The sequence below is a fragment of the Danio rerio genome, chromosome 20, assembly GCF_049306965.1.
Source record: "Danio rerio strain Tuebingen ecotype United States chromosome 20, GRCz12tu, whole genome shotgun sequence".
NCBI lineage: Eukaryota > Metazoa > Chordata > Actinopteri > Cypriniformes > Danionidae > Danio > Danio rerio.
The window spans coordinates 26,767,447-26,790,983 of record NC_133195.1 but is presented as its reverse complement, the minus strand read 5'-3'; the positions used below and the strand labels follow the sequence as shown (position 1 = coordinate 26,790,983).

Below are 23,537 nucleotides of genomic sequence, written 5' to 3'. Positions count from 1 at the left end.
GGTTTATAATCTAATCAATACATATTAAATAATACCACCATTATTTAGTGTAAAGGCTAAAGTCACAGTTTTGAAGTTCAATTTCAAACGGTTTATTTTATTTTCTAGATATGAGGTGATCTAGATCTATCTGCTCCTGCTTTCAATAGTATGCCAATAGATGTCATGAATGACATTCAAACTTACATTATTAGCATTTAACACTGAATAAAGCACATGAGGTGTACCTGAGGTGATCATTTTCAGTTTTTTGTTGTTCAGCTGCAAGAAAAAGAAGCTGTTTCTCAAATATTAATTTGATTTGTTGGTTGGAACAAAAACTCCTTTTAATATGAAAATATTCCTTCTATTGCGTGCCTTTGCTTTTATATAGAACACAGTTTGAATCCGCCTTTAGGCTTAATTGTCTTGTAATTGACTTGCTCCTAGTCTTGAATCTGGCAACCTGCGCTTGCATTTGTTTTGATCCAGAAATGCAATTCCTAGTTCAACCACCTTTAATCTGCATATTAAGTGTGATGTCACGCAAAGCGGCTTCTGGGTCCAAGTGCTCAATCAAACTGTATGGGGAGACGACTGTAATACTTTTGAAAATCACGGTGTATATATATATATATATATATATATATATATATATATATATATATATATATATATATATATATATATATATATATATATATATATATATATATATCCATGCCTTATTTCCGATGGCTAGAAAGTTAAGCCAGGGACTGTTGTGTACACTATGATTTTATATAAAATTCCCTTTTATGTGGGATATGACTAAAAATTTATCATGAATGAATATTTTCTCTATTCAAATGAATGGCAACTTGGACCCGTAAACAGTATACCATTCGTCATGACTTAACAAGCGGATAGATAATTTATTTATTTTTTTTGTTAATGCTGTGTATCTTGTCTGGGTTTTTTTTACATTATTTTTTAAATTGCAGTTAAATTCATATCAAAAACTAGAATTTGAAGGTGCAGATTTAAGATGCGTTTAGAATGTCATGCTATCACTATCAATTAATATGTGGGGTCAGTAAGTGTTTCTGCTTTTATTTGATCAAAATATTGTAAAGAATATGCTTTAAATGCTTTGCTGTTTGAGGATTGGTTTATTCAGTTTGAGTTTGATTTAAAGGCAAAATTCTTTCTGGAAAATATAAGAAGCTCAACATTCTTTTACCAGTCCTGATTAAAACACAAACCAACAGCGTTTGGCACTTATGCTGCTAAGAGCATTAACTAAAGCTGCTGCTCTTCATCTGATTTTCTATTGTTGTCTTTCTCTGTTAATTGTAATTAGTTTATAAGTTATCCTAGAAATCTAGTTTATTCTCTAGTTAATGATTGAAAGATCAAAAAACAGCATGTATACTCCTGACAACACTCTTATCTTAAAGTAGGGTGTCTGTGGGGTCTTAAAAATAATTAAAAGTTGATAAATTAATTTAGAGAAATTTAAAGGCCTTAAAGTCTTAAATGCTGTTACAAGGTAATAAATTTTGCATAATTTTATTATTTTACAGATGTATAACGTTAGTGATTGTTGTTTGCCAAAGTTTGATATTTTGGAATGCTGTACTTCTTTGTTTACTGCAGTAACGAAGGCAGCACCATTATTTTTGCTGTTCTGTAGACGACACCTTCTGGATTAATATTTGTAAATCAATAATGTTTTAGTTTAGGATTTGTTTCTTACAATCTGTATTAAGTGAATATATTTAAAATGTTGCCAATGTTACCTGTTTAGACAAAGTGGCGATGAGGTCTTAAAATATATGAAAAGAGTGTTAAAAAAGGTGTGAAAAGGTATTGAATTTTACTCTCTGATTCCTGTATATACCCAGTAAAGTCAGGAAGGTTTTCTAAAGTTGACAAAAGAGACCAATTAAAACAGCATGCATTCTCCTTGTCAGCTTGTGATCTTATTGATCAAAATGCCTACCAGGTGTAAACAATGTCTGTTCGTCTGTTACAGGGAGCAACTACAGTGAAAAGTGTGACGTGTTCAGTTGGGGTATTATTCTCTGGGAGGTGATCACACGCCGAAAGCCTTTCGATGAAATTGGTGGTCCTGCTTTCCGCATCATGTGGGCTGTGCACCGTGGTGAGTTATACGTATGATTGCTTGTGCCTATTATACAGGTCTTTTTATCTTTGAATCTGCAGCTGTAGTATACAGGTTCAAGTTTAGAAGCTTGAATCGTTTTTCTTTCTGCAGGAACACGTCCGCCTCTCATTAAGAATCTGCCGAAGGCCATAGAGAGTCTGATGACTCGTTGTTGGTCCAAAGACCCATCGCAGCGGCCTTCCATGGAGGAGATTGTGAAGATTATGAGCCACCTTATGGGGGTAATGCCACACCGCTAGCATGTCTGGCAAATCATCACAGTTTTCCTGGTTGAATGTATTGTGCATCTTGTTGTGCCTCTCTTCCCCTTCTAGTATTTCCCAGGATCAGAAGAGCCTCTTAAGTACCCTTATCAGTATTCAGATGAAGGCCAGAGTAACTCAGCCACCAGCACAGGTATTGGCTTGAATAACAAATGTTCTTGGCTATTTGATTGAATTGAATTTGAATGATGGAGTCTGTGAGACAATAAATGGTTTAGATGCTTTGACTAAAATAGTGTCACAGTTATAATGTTTGGGGTAAAAAAATTGTATGCATTTTTTAAGATGACCTATTATACAAATTAATTTTTTCATGGTGTTTGAACAAAATTTGAGTCCACAGCGTGTGTAAACAAAAAAAAAAAATCCAGCTACTTCTCTTTGTTGTTAACCAATAAGGCCTTGTTTGATGCCTAATGAGAAGCATTTTGATGGATGATGACATCAGGGCCTCTGACATGGTGATTTTTTTTGTCTTAACCTAATTAAAGTAAATTTAAAAAAATTAAATAAAATAAAAAAAATAGAAATATTTAATAAATGTTTTAGGAATGGGGTTTTCAACCTTTTTAGGACTTCAACTGCCCAAAGTTTGTCTAATTTCACTAATGCATTTTATACAGCTTACTTGATTCCGTTAAATCTTTCAATTTAAATGACAGTAAGGTCTACTTGTAAACATGGATAGTGTGCCTGTTTCTGAGAACTCAACATGCCAATCAGTGTTGGGTTCCCAAAACAGCTAGCTGTGAATCATCCTCCATTGTCAATAATAACTCCTTCTCATGTTCCTGCGTCCCCCTTAACAGGTTTCAATATTTAAATTGAAACCTAAGCTCGTAATTCTTATGAGATCACCACACTAGAACAGACTAAATACTTCCACTAAGGGAAAAACAGGCATCTGGGCAGTAATTTCCTGGGCAGTAATGTTTGCTGTTGCCTGTGTGAAAGACAGGGGTGATAGCGTTCCGGCACCACGCCGGATTTCCGGCGTACTGTGGCTGCGGGGGTAGTAAAAATCAGGTTCACGGATATTGATCTGTCATTTCTCTAGATTCACAGAATTCACTCACTGCTGAAAGCGGCGGATTGGTTTTTATTAAGTGCCATTTTGTGTGCTCGTGAATCATCTTTTGAGTGTAGACGCCATGTAAATAAAAGATTAATTGTGTAATTTAGAGAGCTTTATAAATTATAACGGATCTTTGTGAGATCTCTATGAACTAAGATTAGTGACGCTTTTTAGTGATAAGAGGAGCGTGCTTTGCACTTTCCAGGCTATAATCCATTCAGAATTTGTATGAAACTTTCGTTTTCGGCACATATACGCTGATATGTTTTGGGAATGACATCTGCATATTTACGCTGGGTTTATTCTCGAAATAACGGTGAAGCAATGGACGGGACAAAAATATATTTCCCCCTTCTCCTTAAACAACTTAGTGTTTCAGCTATGAAATAGTTCAGTTCTGTATGTATCCTAATGGCAAAGTGTTTATATTTAGTTTCGTTTTTTATTATTTAGAAAAACGCTTATTTAGAAAAACGTTTGGAGCATTTTTTATTCGTTAAAAATACGTTTTTTTTTAACGAACAGCGCCCAGCGGAAGACCATCATTGTCTGTTTGATCAGTTTGCCTTCTCAGATCATAACGACTTGCCTAAAATAAAAGATATAAAACAAGTATAAAACAATGGTAGGTTAAACGTTAAAGAATGTGTGCTATTAGGCGCATAGTTTGCTTATAAAAAGCTTGCAGGACATCGAGGCGCCAGAGCAATCACTTGCATTTTTTCAGTGGGAGCAATTTAAAGTTATCCGTCATTTTTGCTCACAAAGTACGAGTAATACATCAAAAAACGTCACAGCGTTTTTATAAAATAAAGAAAACCAAAATTATGCGCTTTCTGTCGTCTGGTTTTTGAACAGGAGCGCTTAACAAAATGAAGCAAAATGTATATGCCTCACAGAAATAATAAATATATTTATAGAAAGCTTTAAATTATTACTTAACGAAATAAAACAAATCGAAAACAAAAAAACTCCTTCATGTAATCCGTAAAGATGAATTTCACTCTAAAGGCGAGTCCAAGAGGAGATTGCCAGTCAGGATCTTTGCGACACTGACTCAGAATAAGTAAATAATAAATTAAAATAATAAATAATAAAATAAAATAATAAAAAAATAAAATAAAATAATAAATAAATAATTAAGATATGTCCTTACTCTTTCCTCGACACATTCATTGTTATTTGTTTTTGCCGGTGCTTGGGGCGAGTTTTAGCTTATTGTGTGCGCTTGAACGCGGATTCACAGTAGCAGTTTTAACATGGAGTGACACGACATCTGACGTACAGATGACACTGGCACATGCCACTGAGTGTAGCGCTGCATGTCACTGCAGTGACATCGACACCCGGCGAAGCTTATGACATTAATTAACACGAGCAAAACCATATTTAATCATTACGCGACTTTTAACTTTTGCTGAGCTACTCCACGATGTTTTAATTTAAACGCATTTATTTTATGTATTCGTAGTCATACTTCCGTACGTAATATAGTCATTTGACAGTACATGTCAGTCAAATTTATTGTGGCATGCTTATGTATGGGAGGGATTACACTTATCTGTTGTACTGTATATTATTGCATCCTGGCAGTTCCTTTGATCCCTACAATATGGACTTCTCTATGTTTTTAATTAATTCATTTATTTTATAATTTAACTTATTTTCATTTTAAGGTATTTTAAATAATATCCTTTAAAAAGTTATAATAAAATGCATGTTGAAAACTCAAAACATATATGCATGTAAGATAACAGGTGTCATTTGCCTAATGATTTTTAAATATTAAAGCAAAGAGACTTATAAGATTAATGTGCTTATAACGTGCTTATACTGACACCTACTGGCACATGTCACAAGATCACTGACACTGGCATGTGTCACTGACATTACTGTGTCACTGACATTACTGGCATGTGTCTAAAAAGAGCCACTTGACAATAATGATGATCAGGGTTACACATAGGCTGTTAATATATTTGGGCCCAGGGGCCCACGAGTAATGTGTTAAAAGTGCGTTGCATACATAGTACCCCCACCCCTACTCACCTCAGGGGCAAGGAAAAAAAGTTCAGGCTCAGGAATTTTTTTCACTATCAGCCCTGGAAAGAGCCTTAAAGGGATAGCTCTCCCAAATACGAAAAGTCTGCCATCATTTAGTCACCCGATTCACAAAATCTGGAACAGCTTCTTTCTTCTGCTGAACAAACAAGAAGATATTTTGAAGCAAGCTGCAAACCTGTAACCATTGACTTCTATAGTTTTAGTTTTTTTCCACAATGGTTGTCAATAGATACAGGTTTTTAGCTTTTATCAAAAGATCTTCCTTTGTGTTTAACAGAAAGAACAAACTCATAAAGGTTGATACAACCACTTGAGGGTGAGCAATTACTGAGTACTTTTTTTGGGGTGATTTATTCTTTTAATGTGTCCTTGTTGCTTCTATGCTGTAGATATATAACTGTTTATTTGCATTTATTTTTTAGATATAGTCCTATATAGAAATAGTGTTTCCCGCTGATAATTTTATGCTGCCCTAACCCAGACTTGATTGAGTATCTTTACGCTTACACCCGCATTCACCTATCAAATATTGCTATTTGTTTGCATTGGGTCATGGGTCTCCAGATTTGTGACTCTCTACTTCAACAAATAATCCCACTCCGTTTATGCCAAAGAGCAGTTAGTCTTTCCAGCTGTTTGAATGAATTCAATCACATGTGCTCCTGCGCTGTTTTTTTGGTGGCAGATTGTTGCTGATGCTGCGGTTGTAGAGAGGATGTGGGGATATTTTTAAAACATTGGTGATAGACAATGGCATTGTTTATAAGCACAACCCTACCCACCCGTTTATTTTTTAAATTATTGCCAAAAAAAGCGATGTCCAAATACACACTGTTCTAGATTTCCCCCTGTTGTAATGCCACAGAAACAAGCCCCACTCATGATTGGTGATAATTTTCCTATTGGCATAGATCAGTCAGAATCAAGCCTTTTCCAGTAGTGTTTTGTTGTTTGATTCATATTAACAGCATAGGCGGCAGTACGTACTGTAATTCACACTTTTGACAATTTATTACTTTTAATAAAAACTAATTTTTTTCTCTAGATATTACATTCTTAGACATAGCTGATTGTTAATTTGAGCTTCAGAATGTTTGATATAACTTGGTGTGCATAAAAGAACTGCATCTTGTGTGCATTTATAGAGAAACAATTGCTTTTGATTCAATTCACGCCTATTTGTATTGTGCTTTTCACAATAATTATTGTTTCAGAGCAACTTTACAAATGTTCACATTATTGCATTACAATTAAAAATGGGCGTTGACAGCATGATGAAATATTTCAAAATTTTATCTTTTAAACATGCGTAAATACAACGTTGATGAGCATCAGAGACTTTTTTACGAAAACGTAAAAAATTTTAACTACCTCAAACATCAGAACAGCAATGGTATAAGTCAATTTTGGATTGTTTAAAAATGTATTGAAGTCTCTGGTAAAGTTGTCAAGTTTAATGTAATATCTCTCAATTGTAGGCTCACATTTAGACTACACATGTACCAGCAATAAGAACGACATCAACATGGAGCACACAAACTCCCCTGGCAGTAACGATACAATCAAGTTCCCCTACAAACCAAAGGTAATTCATTAACCGTCCACATAACCGCACAAAGACTGAGATACAAAGAAGCTCATGTTTGGAACTTGTGTTTTTGTGCATTCAGGGCATTTCTGGTCAGTCTCTCTCCAGAGGCAGCAGCGTAGAGAGTCTTCCTGGCAGGTCACATTTTCAGCCTTCCTCTGACAGCAAACGAATGAGTGTCGAACTCTCCGAATTGGAGCCCAGATTACCCTTTGCTTCTCCAGGTAACTTATGCTGCTTCCATGCTTGTCATAAAGTTTCAGACCTACCCAGAACCTCACAGACAATGACATTTCACAAATCATACCCTTAAATTAAATTGTTCTATAGAGCCCTGTGAACTATCTTTCATTCATTTCCAGATGACATTTTGATGGTTTAGGTTTAATTCATCCAAAAAGTAGTTTATTATAATCATGAAGGTTACAATTTTGCAAACATACTATTTTGCAATTTACAGAATTACATTTTTAGAAGTTATAAAAATTTATTTAATTCCTGTTCAAATTAAAAGATGGAAAATAATGGTCTGATTATTTATAAGAGCATTAAGCTGCTATGATTGAAATTTATGTATTGAATTTTTATTATTAATTATGCCAAATATTATTAATAGTATTAATAGCCTATAGGGTTGGGCGATGTCGAGCAATTTGGTATCGTGTGATGTCTAATGTAAAACATTGCGATGGACGATGATATCGTGGCCATAGGTGATGGTGAATTAAATATTTATGAATAATTAATCAGTGTTTCCTTTAGGATTTTTTCCAGCTGTGGAGGCAGACCTTTTACAAATCTACCAACTACCTATGGCGTTATTTTAATGACAATTGGAGAAACAGGGGCAGGGCAGAGGATTGCGATACTGGCTCAGCATCGTGATATCTATCAGCCATGGGCGATGGCATCGTCTATCAATCCAACCCTAGTAGCCTATGCTGCTGATATAGCGTTATAAAATAAATAAATACATGTATTTTTAAAGATTTTTTTTATTATTTTTACTAGCATTAGCAGTAGTAGTGTAAGAAGTACATTCTGCTGTAATAAGTAATAGAGGTAACCCAGTCTTTTAGATGTATTTTAAATGTTCTAGTTTAGTTTAGTTAAGTTTAGTTTCTATGTATACATGATCTAATTATCTTTCTTTTTTTCCCCAAGTTTAAAATGTTTAAATCCTCATGAAATCATTTTCAGAGAAAGTTTACTTGTTCATATCATCATTAAGTGAGTCGACAGGCTGAAAATGCAATGAACATGATTCTCTGTTTCCCACATGGTAAAAATCATGGGGCCCGACATTTATTAATATTTTTTTCTCTCTTTTTCAGTTGACAATAATATTGTTACTTTAAACTCCACACCTGTCAATTCCTGTTATCAATTTTGTTCTTAGGTTGACATGTTTACAAAAAAAAACACATCACTAACAGTGTCCCTTTTATCGACATTGACCTCACTTTTCTGTACTTGGCTGAATGGAGTGTACACTAGTGTACCGCTGACTTCAGCCAGTGCGCCCAAACACACATCAAGACACAAAAGAGCTGCATGGCCTCCTCTCCTTCTGCAGTCAGTAGTTCAGCAGGCTTCTTGCCTCTGCACGGATGTATGCGCTTTGTTTACATGCTTGTACATATGTGTTGCATGTATGTCCTAATAGAAGCTAAAGGATGGCGCGACGCCCCTCACCCAGTCTGTCTTTATCTCTGCTCCCTCTCTCTCTCTTTCTTACTCATTACACACATTGTCTGCACCCTTCTTTCTGTCTCATTACACACATTGTCTGCATGCTTGTGTTTGTCGCTACATGCGCGTGTCTGTATGTGTGTTTTTGCAGCACGTCCACAATATAAGCGAGGTCACCGTAAAACAGCATCACATGGCACCATTCTGGACATTCCCAAGATCATCGTCACAGGTACCGGGAGTGCAGATGCTCCCAGCAAAACAGCTCCTAATCAGAGGGCGTCACTGTGACGCGTGAGCACGTTCTTGGTTGGTTCTCCAGATTGTCATATGTCCTCCGTCAATCTCACTTGTAGCATTACTCATACATTAGCACAGATTTGTGCTGTGGGCATATATTAACTTCAACTTACTCTGACAAAAGTAAATTCATTAGAAAATTTTAAGGTAAATGGTTGCAAACACTTTATATGGGCTTAAGTTAAACAAGCAAATGAAGTAGTTTGAATTCAGTCCAAATAAATTGTTTGCAACTTCTTACCTTAAAAAAAATATGAAATCCAATAAATCATTGTTTTACAATGTGCTCAGCCTGCTGGTTTGTCCATTCACACACATTTTTATCATTACATGATCTCTTATAACAAAATCACATGACTTTTAATGAGCAGATCCAAAATGCACATAAAAATGGATGGAAGAATAGTTATTCTGACTTGTAAAGTACCCTTTCAAAAGAGAATAACTGCCTTTACCATTGTTTTTTAATTAAACAAATATGTTCACTTGGCACATTTCTTTAATACCTGCATCATCATTTTTATGATTTAGAAGAGTCAAAAACTTTAATCAACACACTGTAAGTAGGGCCATGCGGAATCTCTGTGCACAGAAATCTCTGTAATTGTTTGTAAATTTATGTTTATTCAGGTTTGAAATTAATTTCAGCAATATTATTGATTAATATAAAAATGTTTGTATGGTTTATTCACAATACAGTTTGTAAAGTAATATTTTTTGTCTTTTAGTAGATATATTACATGAGAGACTTTCTTTGCTTATAAAATGCATGTATCTAATTGGATTTGCATTGTAAACATTAAAAATAAGTTAAAAACGTATTTGTTTTTATTTCATATAAGTTTTTAGTTATGATACTCCAAAAATTATTCTGCATAAATCTGCAGATTTTTTTACAAAATTCTTCGCAGAAATAACAAAAAATATCTGCAGATTTTGTCTGGCTTCAAACAGAAGATGCATAATAAAACAGGGCTCTAAAAATATCAAAAACAATTAAAAGTACTAGAAAATGTTTTTGAAATCAATAAAATGTATCAATAATCCCTTTCTGCTTGCTCTTAGTTCAAAAGCATTTTAATGAACTTTTGATGCCAGTAAAATGGAAATTGCAATCTTTTTTTTGACAGTTCTGAAATTTAATATGTCTAGAATTGCATTGAATTGTTTATGTTTAGTTTTGAGTTTTAATTACATTTTAGAGTTGTGAATTTTTTTTTTTTTTTTTTTCAGAATTGTGAGTTTGTATCTTACAATTTTAAATTATCTCACAGTTTAGAGTTGTCCAACAATTATTTCCCCCCCCCTGAAAATTCAGATTTTTTTGGATCAGGCTGGGGCCAAGTAAGAGCACTCACTCTGATCCCCTGAGCTCTGCAAAGGTTGAGGAAATTCCAAATTGAACAAAAACAAAAGATCACTGTTGGCTTAAGATTGGCAAGGAAAGTTCAGCATGTGCCTCAACCAGCAGAACTTGGAAATTAAAAAATAAAAATTATAAAAATCAGATTTTTGTGTATCGCATTTGCAAATTTCATTTGTTATTTTATATCCAGTTCTGACTTTTTTAAATTTAGGATTTAGAATTATCTCAAATATGCTCCAAATTTAGAGAAACAAGTAATTCTAGGGGTGAAATGAAGTACTGCAAAATGCAGATACTAATAGAAAAAATATCTGCTTTTGGTCTTTGAATTGTGAGACTCAATATTGTAACTAATTGTGAGTTTATAATTTAAAATGACATGATACAAACTAATTTATGAGTTTTTTAAAGGAAAAACGTTTCTATTAATGCACTATAATTACTATTACTGTGGATAAAACAAGCTTACATTTATTTTTGAGTGCAATTTCTGTACAATTAATTTACAAAACTCAACTGCAGTCATCATAAAGAACATGAAAGATCATAGAAACACATTGGTCATTGTGGAATTAGTAATACAGAAATAATTGGCTTGACTTGTTCATGCTGTTATACTTGGTGATTAACTATTTCAAAGGCTAATCAAAACAGTTTCTGTCTCCTGCATTATTATTATTATTATTAGATTCACTATGCCCTCATTTTTTATCCACTTAATTTCTTACTCAACATTTTCTTCAAATGCATTTGTGTCAGGTTTGATGGTGGACAGTGAATCTGGAGTAACAGCCATTCCAATCACTACTCTCTCTCCCCTGCTCATCTTTCTTTCTCTTATTCTTCATTTTGATTGTAGTGAACATCAGGCAATGATTTGCACACCCCGTTCTCATGGCTGCCTTTTGAAATGCTATAAAAATACGATAAGCAGAGATTTAAAGCATGCGTGGTGAATGGAGATGGGGATGTGGATTGATATGCCTGCTTCTGTCTTCCTGTTTGGCTTTGTAGCCGGTGAAAGTGAATAGGCTAGTGTGTGTTTATGATGTTTTTATCTCTCAGTGGGCTTATAGTCTCGCCTGCAGAAAGGATGTCTCCAAACGCTTTGCTTTTTGCTCTCCTTTTTCCACACACATGCACACACAAACGTTCATTAACTCCTTCATTAATTCAGTGGACGTGGTTTTGATGAATCTCCTTCACATTGAGGGTCATTGCTATTATTATCATCATCTCTAATAAAACAGAAGGAAATGGGGACACTAAAGGATCGCGGGGTGGGGTAAATGAAAGCAGGAGTTGCATGATGAAAAGGTTAATAATGTGGTGTAACAATGAGAAAATCTGATTGGCATCTGAATTGCATCCCTCCTGCATGCACGCTCTTGTCCTGTCAATCATTATTGTTATTCTTGTAATCATTTTTGGCATCGAATTGACCTCATCAGTGACAGTCATTATTAACAATAAGAGTTGGCGTCATATTTATGGTAGATTTATTTTTTATTTTTTTGGTCATGTGTTAATTGTTTATATTTGGATTACTTATTAGGAATTTACAACATCATCTGTGGCATACAGCTGATTACTTTAGATGTTTTTAGATTACTTTAGACCCCCCCCCCCCAACTTAACATTGCCAAGACAACTTAACTTGTCATGAGTCTGTCATAAAAATTTATCAAGAGGCCATTATAATTTAGGATAATGTTTGCATGAATATTTTTCTTTTTTCAGTGGAACAAACTGAAATTTTTATTATTAGTTTTGTTTTTTTTATTTATTAAAGTACTTTCATATGATTACAAATCATAAGCTGAAAAGTAAAAAAAACTAAATGAGGTTAGGCTGATTTTCTAAGTGGTTGTGTGTTAGCAACATAATTATTTGCAAAGAAAATACCACTTAACGCGGTTATGCCTTATTTACCCTTTGTATTCTTGGAGGAGTATAAAGTGAAATTAATCAGGAAGAGCTGAGCATGATGTAAAGACTTTAAAGACTGGTTGCAACTTTGAATAGATGAGGTTAGTAAGTGATTCTGTCCTGGCCGTTTCCTGATGCCATGGATTTCTCTCAGATGTTAAATTCTGTGTAGAAACTTGCAACACCATCTTGTTAACAGAAATTCTGTTTCAAGTTTAGCATATAAGCCAATTCATTTGTTAGTTGTATTAGCAGAGATATGCATGAAGTAACATACCACTCTCAACAACCCTATTTATTCACAATGAGGTATATGCACACAGACTTTTAATTTCAGTCAGATAGCCTCAGAGCTTTCTGTTAATTGTCAGCCCATACAAAATCGTCGCGTTTAATATCTGATTTCTTTAAAAGAACAGGGATCTTCACTGCCTGGCTGAGATACAATATAAAGTGGGTGTCAGAAGCACTGCTTTAAATTATATTTTTTCCGCGCCATGTCATTAAGATATTGAAATTAATTTTACCCCAGTATTTTCAATGGAATTTTAGCACTAACCTGCTGCTAATGATGCCGCCTGCGCTTAAGCGGTTTTTCTGCTCTTTTTATGATTTAAAGGGCCCCTCACTTTAAAACCCCCCTCTTTCAGTTCAAGTCTACCTCTAAATTAAAAAAATATATACTTATTGATGGTTTTGGAGCTCTGAGAGCATAGGGAGAAGGGGGAATGGCCGGCAGGGCAGAGGAAAAAGAGGGGAGCGAACAACTGTGGTCAGTTGGCTCACAAAATAAGATATAAACCGTAAGGAGATACATGATTTTATAGTTTACAAAGTTAAACTACAAAGAAATAAATAGTAAGTATTTTAATACCCTGCTACATTTGTTATTCTTAATTTCATACACAACCACAATTCGTTATAACATCATAAAGATAATTGTACTTTTATAAACACTAAATGAAGAAGACTTCTCTCCTCTTCAATCCCCGGGTCTAAATGCAGACACAGTGGATAGCAGTGCAGCAGGTCTCTTGCCGTGTATATTCCAACCATTAACCCTGCTGGTAATCTGTATTATTTTAAACATAAGTAAACACAGCAGCACGGATAAGTGATGTGTCTGAATGGTAACGAACTCAACTGATAAACGAAAGTATACCATTCTCCAAATCTCGTACAGCTCTTCCAACAAAAATGCTTGCTGCACGCTTGGCACGTCTGTCTTTGGAAAGCACGTGCTCTCATGAATAATTAAGAAACAGGGAAATGCTTTTCATCCGCTTGTTAAGTCTGACGTCACGCGAAGCGGCTTCCGGGTCCAAGCGCTCTATTCAACTGAATGGGGAGACTTATGAAATGCCAATAATAAACGTTTACAAAGCGATTTAATGCTTTCGAAAATCACGATCGCAGTATATATGTCCATGCCTAATATCCGATGGCCAGAAAGTGATGAATTTTTTTATAAATTGTAAAATATTTGGTATTTGTTATGCAGCAAGCCCAGAGATTGTTGTGTACACTATGACTTTATGTAAAATTAACTTTAATGTGTGATAGGAATAAAACGTGATCATAAACGAATGATTTCTCCACTCAAATGAATGGCGGCTTGGACCCGGAAACAGTATTACATACGTCACAAACACGTCACCACTTAACAAGCGGATAGGAAAAGCAAACTCCGCTATGAATAATAATGAGAAACCGATAAGTCATCACACCATTAGCAGATTCGCACTGTCATTGATTTTGATCCCACCCCAAAAAATATTTTAAATCCAGAAGATATAATTAGCTGTCAAAAGCTCAAAATTATCCTGTAAATATTGACTGAAAACACCAACTGTGCATATAGCCCATTATTGTTTTTTCTCTTGGAACAGAATTATTTATATTTATTATATATAAATTTAGACTTATTACACCTATTTACATTTATATTTCTTTACCCAATTACAAATATATGAAATGTCTGCCACAGATGATGTGTCTAGAATGACGTTGTGCCTAACCTAAAATATATACTCATCATTCGCATCATGTCATTTTTGGCACCTGAAGAACGTCTTCTATAGCAAGTCGCAGTCTATCAGTCATTCACTTCTGCTTGTACTATTCTAGATCCTTTAACTGAATTGTCATTTGTGTGAATGTTTGTATATAGACTTCTTTAGTAAACTTGTGTTATTTTCTATTAGTTGTGATTGAGTTTACAGCTCCTATCATTGCTGTTTTTTTTTTTTTTTTTTCTTGGATACACACTTATAGTCGTCTTTTGAAAGCAATATCGCATTCATTACGCCATGATAGGAGCTGTCCAATCAGTGAAGGCCAAGCTGCCTGTGTGATTCTGTAGGTGTGGTTTGCGGTTTTTGGTGTAAGGTGTGTGTGTGTGTTGCTGGGAAGGCCATGTGAGGGTTTATTCATGTAAAGGCCGCGTTGGAAGAGATGCTGTCACGCTAGAGTTGGACATTTAATCAGTGCAGCTGTCTGACTGTCACGTCCCTGTGGTGAGAGCTTATACACCAACCACTACGACTCATCAGATTCCTCTCTTCTTTCTTTGTCATTTCTCTCTCTTTTGCAGCAACCTGTGAGCCTCATAGACGCAGATCTGTGCAGGATCTTCCTGCCATTGGTACAGATGCCAGTCAGGTAGGATGCTTCAATTTCACACTTTCATTGGTGCGATGTGTTATGAATCGGGAAGAGTTAAGCTGTTACAAACACTATAGGAGGTACCGTTTTATACAGCCAGGTAACAAGAAGCGGTGCTATATCTCCAGTAAAGTAAGAGTTTCCAGGTGGAGGACACAGTTTATCAAATAAATAAAAAAAGAAAGGTGTACAATCTGTTTTCTTAAAGAATGTTGAGACACTGTTGTCTAGATTTTCCCTACAGGGCTTTTTGAACTAACATCATTTAGCTCTGTTCTCTCACACTTGTTCTCTGCACGCTTGGGAAAATAGTTCACTTAAAGTTTAGGCAGCACCTAAGGCTGTGTTGGTGGCTACACATAGATGTCCAATTAACTGCTGCTTCTATGGACTGCACTGCTGTATGTAAGCCGTCTGCCATAATTGGAACGATCAAAGCTGGTCTGTGAAAACTTTGCAAAATGATTCTGCATTAGTTTTAACTTTCACTGACAAAGAACTGCCCAGACACCCTGTTATTCACATGGAAAATAACCAGCCACTGTTCATTTCGATCATCGTGAAGAAAATTAGGGCTGAATAATACATTCTTTGAGCATCGATATGTCAAGTGTGTTTCTGCAATAGTCACATCGCAGGATTCTATTTATTTATTTTTTTATCATTTATAAAATGACGATCATGTTATTTTACATTTAATTGTTCAATTACTGTACTTGAATAGTGTTCGAATTCCTAGAAAACCATAAAGCACTGTTTATTTATAAGTTTTTGCTGGTAATTTATTATATTTCATGCAGATGAACTGCATAGAAAAATACTTGAATTAAATCTTTCCAAATAGAGCTATTCAAGTAATCTGAAATTATATGCATACCGCAATATACATCATGGCAAAAAAAAAAATATTACAATGTCCATACCTGCTAACATTTGTCTTCGAAATACCAGGAGACTTGGGGGCAAAGCTGCCAGTGTTTGTTTGTCTGAATAACACAGTTGAGAACCGGGTTAGTAACTGTACTTGGTGTTAGTAATGGAACGGGTTATGGGCGGCCACTGCAATCGCATACTATACCAAAGTTGGCTACCGGGGTGTTACAGACTAGCAAAAAGTAAAGGCCCGAGGGCGAAGTGAAATTACGGTAGTTTTCCTGAAGAAATAACAAAACGAGTGGGTGGCAGGAGATGGGTCTGAAATATGGGAGACTCCTGGGAAACAATACGAGTGTTGGCAGGTATGACAATGTCAGATTTTTCTGATAAATATTAATGTAAACATGTAACAACGATACACCTACAATAACAGACCAGCAAGTAAAACATTTCTTATAATTATTCGATAAATAGAAAGTGCATTCATTTCAAATGTATTTTTTTAATAGTACATCCCTTTTCATTATATGTAGTGCGCAGTTCTTAAATAAGCCCCAAACTCCTTTACAGTTGTGTAACTACAAAAGATTGCAGTGCAAATAAAATCCAGAAAAAGGGAGGAAGTGTATCTGTTTCTGTCTTGAAGTCAGATTTATATGATTTTGTGTATTTTAAAATAATAATACAGTTTTGTGTACAATGTAATTTCTATTGAGGTGTGTGGGAAAAATAAAAATGTAAGTTACAACCTTTTAAACTGAGTACTTAGGATTAAGTGTAAATGGCAAGATTTCTTTCTTTTGATGACCATTATGTGCTCATAAAGGCCCTTTAAGAGATGACAATCAGTTCTGAATGGTGCTAAACCAGCCTTTGAAATTGAAAATATTTCATTGTCATTATCCATTTGTTTTTATTTATTGGTATTTAAAGTGCGTAATTAACATATTTTTTTTATTCAATCACAGGATAGCAGAAACAACAGCAGATCGTCCAGTCCAAGCTTTAGGATGATTACACCAGACAGGACAGGTAGAGTCACTGAAATATTGTGCTGTAGGACTTAAATCATTTTAAACAGGTTTTAACTTTGCTTTGTCCAAGTAAAGCTACTCAATTGTGCTGACATCCACCCAATGACCAACAATCCAACTCAGTAAAACTTTTTTATTTAGAATTAATTTTTTATTACAAATACATAGAATTCACAACAGCTGTGTGTAATTTTTACCGCAAATTCACCAAATTAAATTCCCTAATCAGTCTTTAACCCTGTATAATTCAAAAAATTCATTTTTATTAGTCTTAAAAAGGCTTAGACTTGTCTACTTGAAATCTGCAGAAACCCTGGCCTACAGTTTCCCTCAACCATCATAGATATACATGTGCACACAGACAGAGATCATGTGAGAATCTATGTAGTCACTCATGCCTACATGTAAAACTCATTATGTAAATGCATGATGCATTAACTTTTAAATGGGCATTGTGGATGATGCATTATTATGAGAGCTTTGTGCAACTTTGGAATTATATCATTGTGCTGTTTTGTGAGGATATTTCTAAACCGTCTATGTTGATATTCACTCGTGATCTCAAAAGTTCACATCCTCCGTGTGAGTGTGTGTGTGTGTTTGTAAATCAGTATCAGTGACAGTAAACGGCTCAGGCAAAGCAACAGACGTTACGTAAGCAGCATCAATGATTTAGAATGGTTTCTGTCTGTCAGTCACAGACTTGGCAGACGTGACTGCTATTATTACTGAACTCTTGCTTTCTTTCAGTTGTTTACCACAGTCTACTTTTAGCAGTACAGAACAAACTAGAAACCACTTAGTGCACTGATTTGATAGCTGGTTTGCTCTGCATATCCACATAATAAAAGGAGCCATGCTATAATACAGACAGACTAGTTTTCAGTTTATGATTTATTAAAAATGTTTATATTTTATTTTTGTAGACACTAATGGCTCAGATAACTCTATCCCTATGGCCTACCTGACCCTGGACCATCAGTTACAGGTATGAAATTGAAAATAAATATCAATATGACTGCTATTTTACACCTAAAATTTCAGTTTCAGCCCAGTGTGTCCAGAATTTTTGATTTCAGACTAGGTTTATGACTGCACATGCATGGAAACTGTGGTGGAGATGATTTAATTTCCGAGTATTGTGATCTCACTCTTCCCACTAAAGATTCCCAAGGTGTAAAAACAGCCCTCTAATTGAATCAAGCCTGGGTTAGAGTTTTATATGCTATTTATATGGTGTAATTGGGTTATAAATGCATTGCTGCAAATTGAGAGAGACATTTTGATCACCTTGGCGTTCAGTCCACGAAGGGTATAAATATCACTTTTGCATTTCTGATTAATTAGCCAAAATCTGTGACATTTGATGAATGAATCTGTGTTTGTTTGCAGCCTCTTGCCCCTTGTCCAAACTCCAAAGAGTCGATGGCAGTGTTTGAGCAGCACTGTAAAATGGCACAGGAATACCTGAAGGTGCAGACAGAGATCGCACTTCTCAAACAGAGAAAGTAAGTCAGAGGAATATGAATCCATTCAAATAATCAGCATGTATAATACGAATTGGGGTTTTCATCAGTAACTTTTACACACTTTGCATATCCATTCATATAAATTTGAAATTAAATATGTAAAACACATTGTAAATTGGACTTTTTTTGTATAAAATTTTAAGATTTACCTTTTTATAATTGAGTGAAATGTGTTTGAAGTATTAAAATATTAAACTGGAAAAGCAGATTAATTAAAACTTAAACAAAAATAGCTATTCCTAAATGGTCAAATCAAAGTAAGAATAGGAAGGCAAAACTCATGTCAGAATTACTAACAAGAAGTAACAAAACTAACAATTGTACAATATAAAAATTATAGATAATACAAAATATTCACATAAAATGCAATAGTATATAATAATACGTAAATAACACTGGGATTACCACATAACCAAACTTTTTATCATTGATCATTCTTGATAATTGTAATATAATGACAAGATGTGATAAATGTTATTTAAATACCTACATATGAAATGTACTTAATTTTCATACATAGATCCTTTTTTTCTTTATACAATTACAGTGGGTATAGAAAACAATCACCCCCCTTCAAAATAGTTGCATTTTGTTGCATTGTAGCCTGAAATGAAGACAGACACATTTTTTGTTTAATCTAACTGTATTTACTTAGTGCAGCTTATAACACCCAACCAAAAGATATAACACCAAAATGTCAGAAAAAAAATTTACATATAAAAAAACAAAATTAATTGGTTGGAAAAAGGATCACCCTCTTGTTTCAGCGTTTGGTTGAATAACCTTTTGCTTTAAATACAGCCTTTAATCTGTTGCGATACGTTTCTACTAACTTTGCACATTTAGACTTTGCAATATTAGCCCACCCCTCTTTGCAGAACTGTTCAAGTTCAGTTAAATTTGATGGTGTCCATTTGTGGACTGCAGTACTCAAATTATTCCACAGATTTTCAATGGGCTTTAAATCAGGACTCTGACTTGGCCATGCCAGGACATTCACCTTTTTCTCCTTCAACCACGGTGTGGTCAGTTTTGCTGTGTGCTTCGTGTCATTGTCATGTTGGAAGGTAAACCTTCTTCCCATTGATAACCTTCTGGCAGAGGGCAGCAGATTTTCCTTAAGAATTTGTCAGTATTTTACCTCATCCATTTTTCCTTCTATCCTGACAAGTTCTCCAGTTCCTGCTGCAGTGAAACAACCCCATAACAAGATATTTCCACCACCATGTTTTATGGTAGGAATGGTGTTGTTTGGATGGTGAGCTGCATTGAATTTCTGCCATACATATCATATGGTGTTAAGGCCAAATAATTCAATTTTAGTCACTGACCATGACACTTTTTTCATGTGGCTTCTAGGTGGGTTTTGGCAAAGCTCTGTTCTGACTTTATGTTGCTTTTCTTGAGATGAGGCTTTTTTCGTGCAACCCTCCCACACAAGCCACATTTGGGGAGAATCGTTGATATTGTTGTCACATGCACACAATGACCACTCTTTGACATAAAATATTGCAACTACTTCAGAGTTGTTGTAGGCCTCTTGGTTGCCTCTTTGACCAGTTTCCTCCTGGCTTTTTCATCCAGTTTGGAGTGACGTTCTGATTCAGGGAGGGTCTGTGTTGTACCAAATACATTACACTTTTTAAAAATGGACTTCACTGTGCTTCTAGGCATTGATAAAGCATTTGATTTTTTTTGTATCCATCTCCTAACTTGTGCCTGGCCACAACTTTATCCCAGAGATCTTTTGACAATGCCTTGCCACCCATAGTTGATGGTTTGCTTTAGTTGCACTACCTGGGGTTGAAATGTTACACTAAAGCTATTTTCATGCTGAGCTGATCAAATTGACCACCAATGAAAGTTAAATTGTGTTGTGTGTCGTTAAGAAGGTGATTAGCTACATCTGATTGAGTTTACAAGTATTTTTTAGGAGGGGGGTGATCCTTTTCACAACTGAGTGAATTCTGTTTCTATGCTTCCTGTTGTTGGTGTTATATCTTTTACATGGATGTTATACATTGTACTGAATAATTACACCTAGATAAAACAAAACTGTGTCTATCTTCATTCCAGGCTACAATGCAACAAAATGTAAATATTTTGAAGGGGGGTGATTCTTTTCTATACCCACTGTATTTACATTTTGCTTTTAGATTAAATATGGAAGAACTATACTGTAAATTAAAACATCTTTATTGTAAAATTTTACCATGAAAACAAGTTTTATTAGAATTTGATGAATATATATATATATTTTTAATAAATTGGGTACGATTCTGTCATTCAAACTGTTAATAAAAGAACTGCATTTGCCAGTGTTCATTATGAAATACATTAAAAATAAAAGGCTATTTTAAAATAAAGAATTTTTAGTTTTGGTTTTCAGTTTGTCCTGATTCTTTTATTTATTTATTTAACCAAGACTTTTAATTTCAATGTATCACAACTAAAAACCAGAGTATTTGTATTTTTAGCCATAGGCATGGCCGGACAAAATCTGTGGACGTTTTTGCTATTTCTGTGGAGAATTTTGTAAAAAATCTACAGATTTATGTGGAATTTTAGGAGAATCGTAACTAAAAACTTAATATATGAAATAAAAAAAATAATACATTTATAACTATTATTTAATGTTTAAATCCACTTATTTGGTAAACAAAGCAAGTCTGTCATATAATATATCTACTAAATTACAGAAAATATTACTTTACAAAGTGTATTGTAAACAAATCATATGAATATATTAATGTTACTAATATTATATCACAATAATATAAGTGAATTTAATTTAAAAACTGAATAAATATAAATTTGCACACAAATAAATACATAGACTTAAAAATTGGCTAAAAATCTGCAGAAATCTGTGTGCGGAGATTCTGTGTGGGCCTAGCTAAAGTATATGCATTGTTTGTTTGTTTTTTCCCCATTCTCCCTCATCCCCTAATGTCTTTTGTCCATCTCTACAGGGAAGAGCTGATAGCAGAACTAGACCAAGATGAAAAGGATCAACAGAACGCATGTCGCCTCGCTCAGGAGCAAAAGAAGCTCATAGAGGAGAACAAGAGTCTGTCCACCTACTACCAGCAATGCAAGAAACAACTGGAGCTGATCCGAGCGCAGCAGCAGAAGAGACAGGGCACCTCATGAACCCTCTAATCATTAAAAAGAGCCAGACTGACTCTATCCTAACCACAGCCCCGGTATCTCCACCTCCCCAATCCAAACATTGGGGCTTAGCTATAGTTTGACCCAGAAACTCCATTATAGCGCCTCTTAAAACAACCCTTATGCACCCATGAAATCTCTGAAGATGGAAACTGTAGGACTTGTGCTCCACAGAGCAGGAGAACATGGGTCATTTCCACCAATGCAAACAGTAGCAAGACCCTGCGCTCAACTGCACAAGCATGCTGCGTTTGGCAGAACAAAAAGTAAATAAAAAATACAGTCGGACATCTGATAAACATGCAGATCTTCAGATATCCAGACAAACCAGCAAACACAAATGCAAGGACTCCTGCATTTTACATCAGAACTGCAGATGGAGGATGTTAAAGGAACAAATTAGATTTTTTCGAATGTCATATTTCCCCCCTTCCACATCCCAAAATTCCCTGAGGGGTTTGCCTTATTCCCCTCGAAAAGGTGTTGGCCCTCAAGAATGTGAAAGTGAAGTGGCTTTAAGATTCATACAAAAGCTAATTTTATCATTTTTAGATTTATATTTTATTTAGTTACATTCACTTTTGTGTGTGTTTTTCATTTTAGCCCATTTTATGCAAAAAAAAAATGTTCCTTATTTTTTCATATGTCTCTTTGCCCTAAAAAGTGTTATAATGTATTATTGATTGAAATTGGGGGATGTATATCTTACATATGCCTTGCATGTCGACCTTGCTTTTATGGAGAAACAAGGGACGATTTGTGTGTATGTGCGGCCTCGCAAGAAAACGCCAGTTTTGCAATAGGCTTCTTTTATTTTCCCGCTCCAAAAAAAAAAAAAAAAACAGTCATCAGTCTAAAAGAGAATGAAACAAAATACTTGAGTGTATGTGATTGCGAGTACAAGCATTTTAATCATGATTTCAGTATTCTTGTGTTTCTTTTGCTCTTGTGTATCTTTATCTAACCATGTATGGTAATTTATCCAGGGTTTTCAGATCCGCTTCATAGCTTTTATTGCAATTGTGGGAAAGATGCTCTTTCTCTGAGCTTGATTTATTCAGTTTTAGTTCACATGCTGCCTTAGAGTTGAACTGCTTGCATTTTACTTGACTTGTTTTGTTGCTTTGCGGCAACGAGACCGCTCACACATGCTGTGCTTAATGCGGTTAGGAGTTTTAGAAATTGGTAGGGAATGCAACACAAGTGAAATTAAGAGTGGCCGGATTTTGTCTGGTCTGAATGATCTTGTCAATATGCTGCAGAAATCATGAAATTGTGATAAGGGCAGTCCAGCCATTCTGGTTCTGTTTAGTTTTTTTGGTTTTCCATTCTTACCACTAGTTTTTCATTCCTCTAGTATTTGAAAGAAAAATCAGAGCTGTATTGTTACATTTAGGTATGAATTCCACCCTTTGTTTGCTTTGTTCTACCCAGCACCGACTCACCAACCACACAGTTTTGCACAATCCCGCCAATACTGGTTAAGAATGCTCACTATGAAGGGAAATCTTGAACAAATACACGTTTGGATGTTCAAGATCTTCAAGTGACTTGTTCACAATTCTTTTTGTTGTTAACAGTGAAGTGTTTTATTTTTTTCTTCAGTTCAACGATCTTGATGAGTTTCTGTACTATGTGCTGTAAATAAGATTTCTTAAGCTATTGGGAATGGGAATACACAGGTGAAGGTCGCATCTTGAAATAAATCGAACAGGTTAAAAAAAGTCTTGCTCGTGTCTGTTGTATCTGGTTTTCAGTTCAGCTGAAAAGTTGAATATTTATTGTCATTTCAAACAAATAGCTGCTGCAGTGGATGGTGAAATAAGATGGCATTCCT

General features: G+C 35.0%; 1 protein-coding gene across 8 annotated transcripts in view; it reads left to right on the top strand.

Moving 5' to 3' along the window:
* Window positions 1-23,424, top strand: part of map3k7 (mitogen-activated protein kinase kinase kinase 7) — a 37,354-nt gene extending 13,930 nt beyond the window's left edge. For 4 of the 8 annotated variants that reach the window (XM_073932516.1, XM_073932515.1, XM_009294664.5 and 1 more), the window contains 11 exons: window positions 1,997-2,125; window positions 2,240-2,370; window positions 2,464-2,545; window positions 7,030-7,136; window positions 7,222-7,363; window positions 8,983-9,063; window positions 15,020-15,087; window positions 16,935-16,998; window positions 17,927-17,988; window positions 18,393-18,508; window positions 21,502-23,424. In XM_073932516.1, the coding sequence (XP_073788617.1) occupies window positions 1,997-2,125; window positions 2,240-2,370; window positions 2,464-2,545; window positions 7,030-7,136; window positions 7,222-7,363; window positions 8,983-9,063; window positions 15,020-15,087; window positions 16,935-16,998; window positions 17,927-17,988; window positions 18,393-18,508; window positions 21,502-21,682 (1,163 nt within the window). In that variant the 3' untranslated portion in view covers window positions 21,683-23,424. The remainder of the gene's footprint in view (window positions 1-1,996; window positions 2,126-2,239; window positions 2,371-2,463; window positions 2,546-7,029; window positions 7,137-7,221; window positions 7,364-8,982; window positions 9,064-15,019; window positions 15,088-16,934; window positions 16,999-17,926; window positions 17,989-18,392; window positions 18,509-21,501) is intronic. The other 4 variants (XM_073932518.1, XM_073932517.1, XM_068215444.2 and 1 more) reach the window with 2 other exon arrangements.
* Window positions 23,425-23,537: the final 113 nt, after the last annotated feature.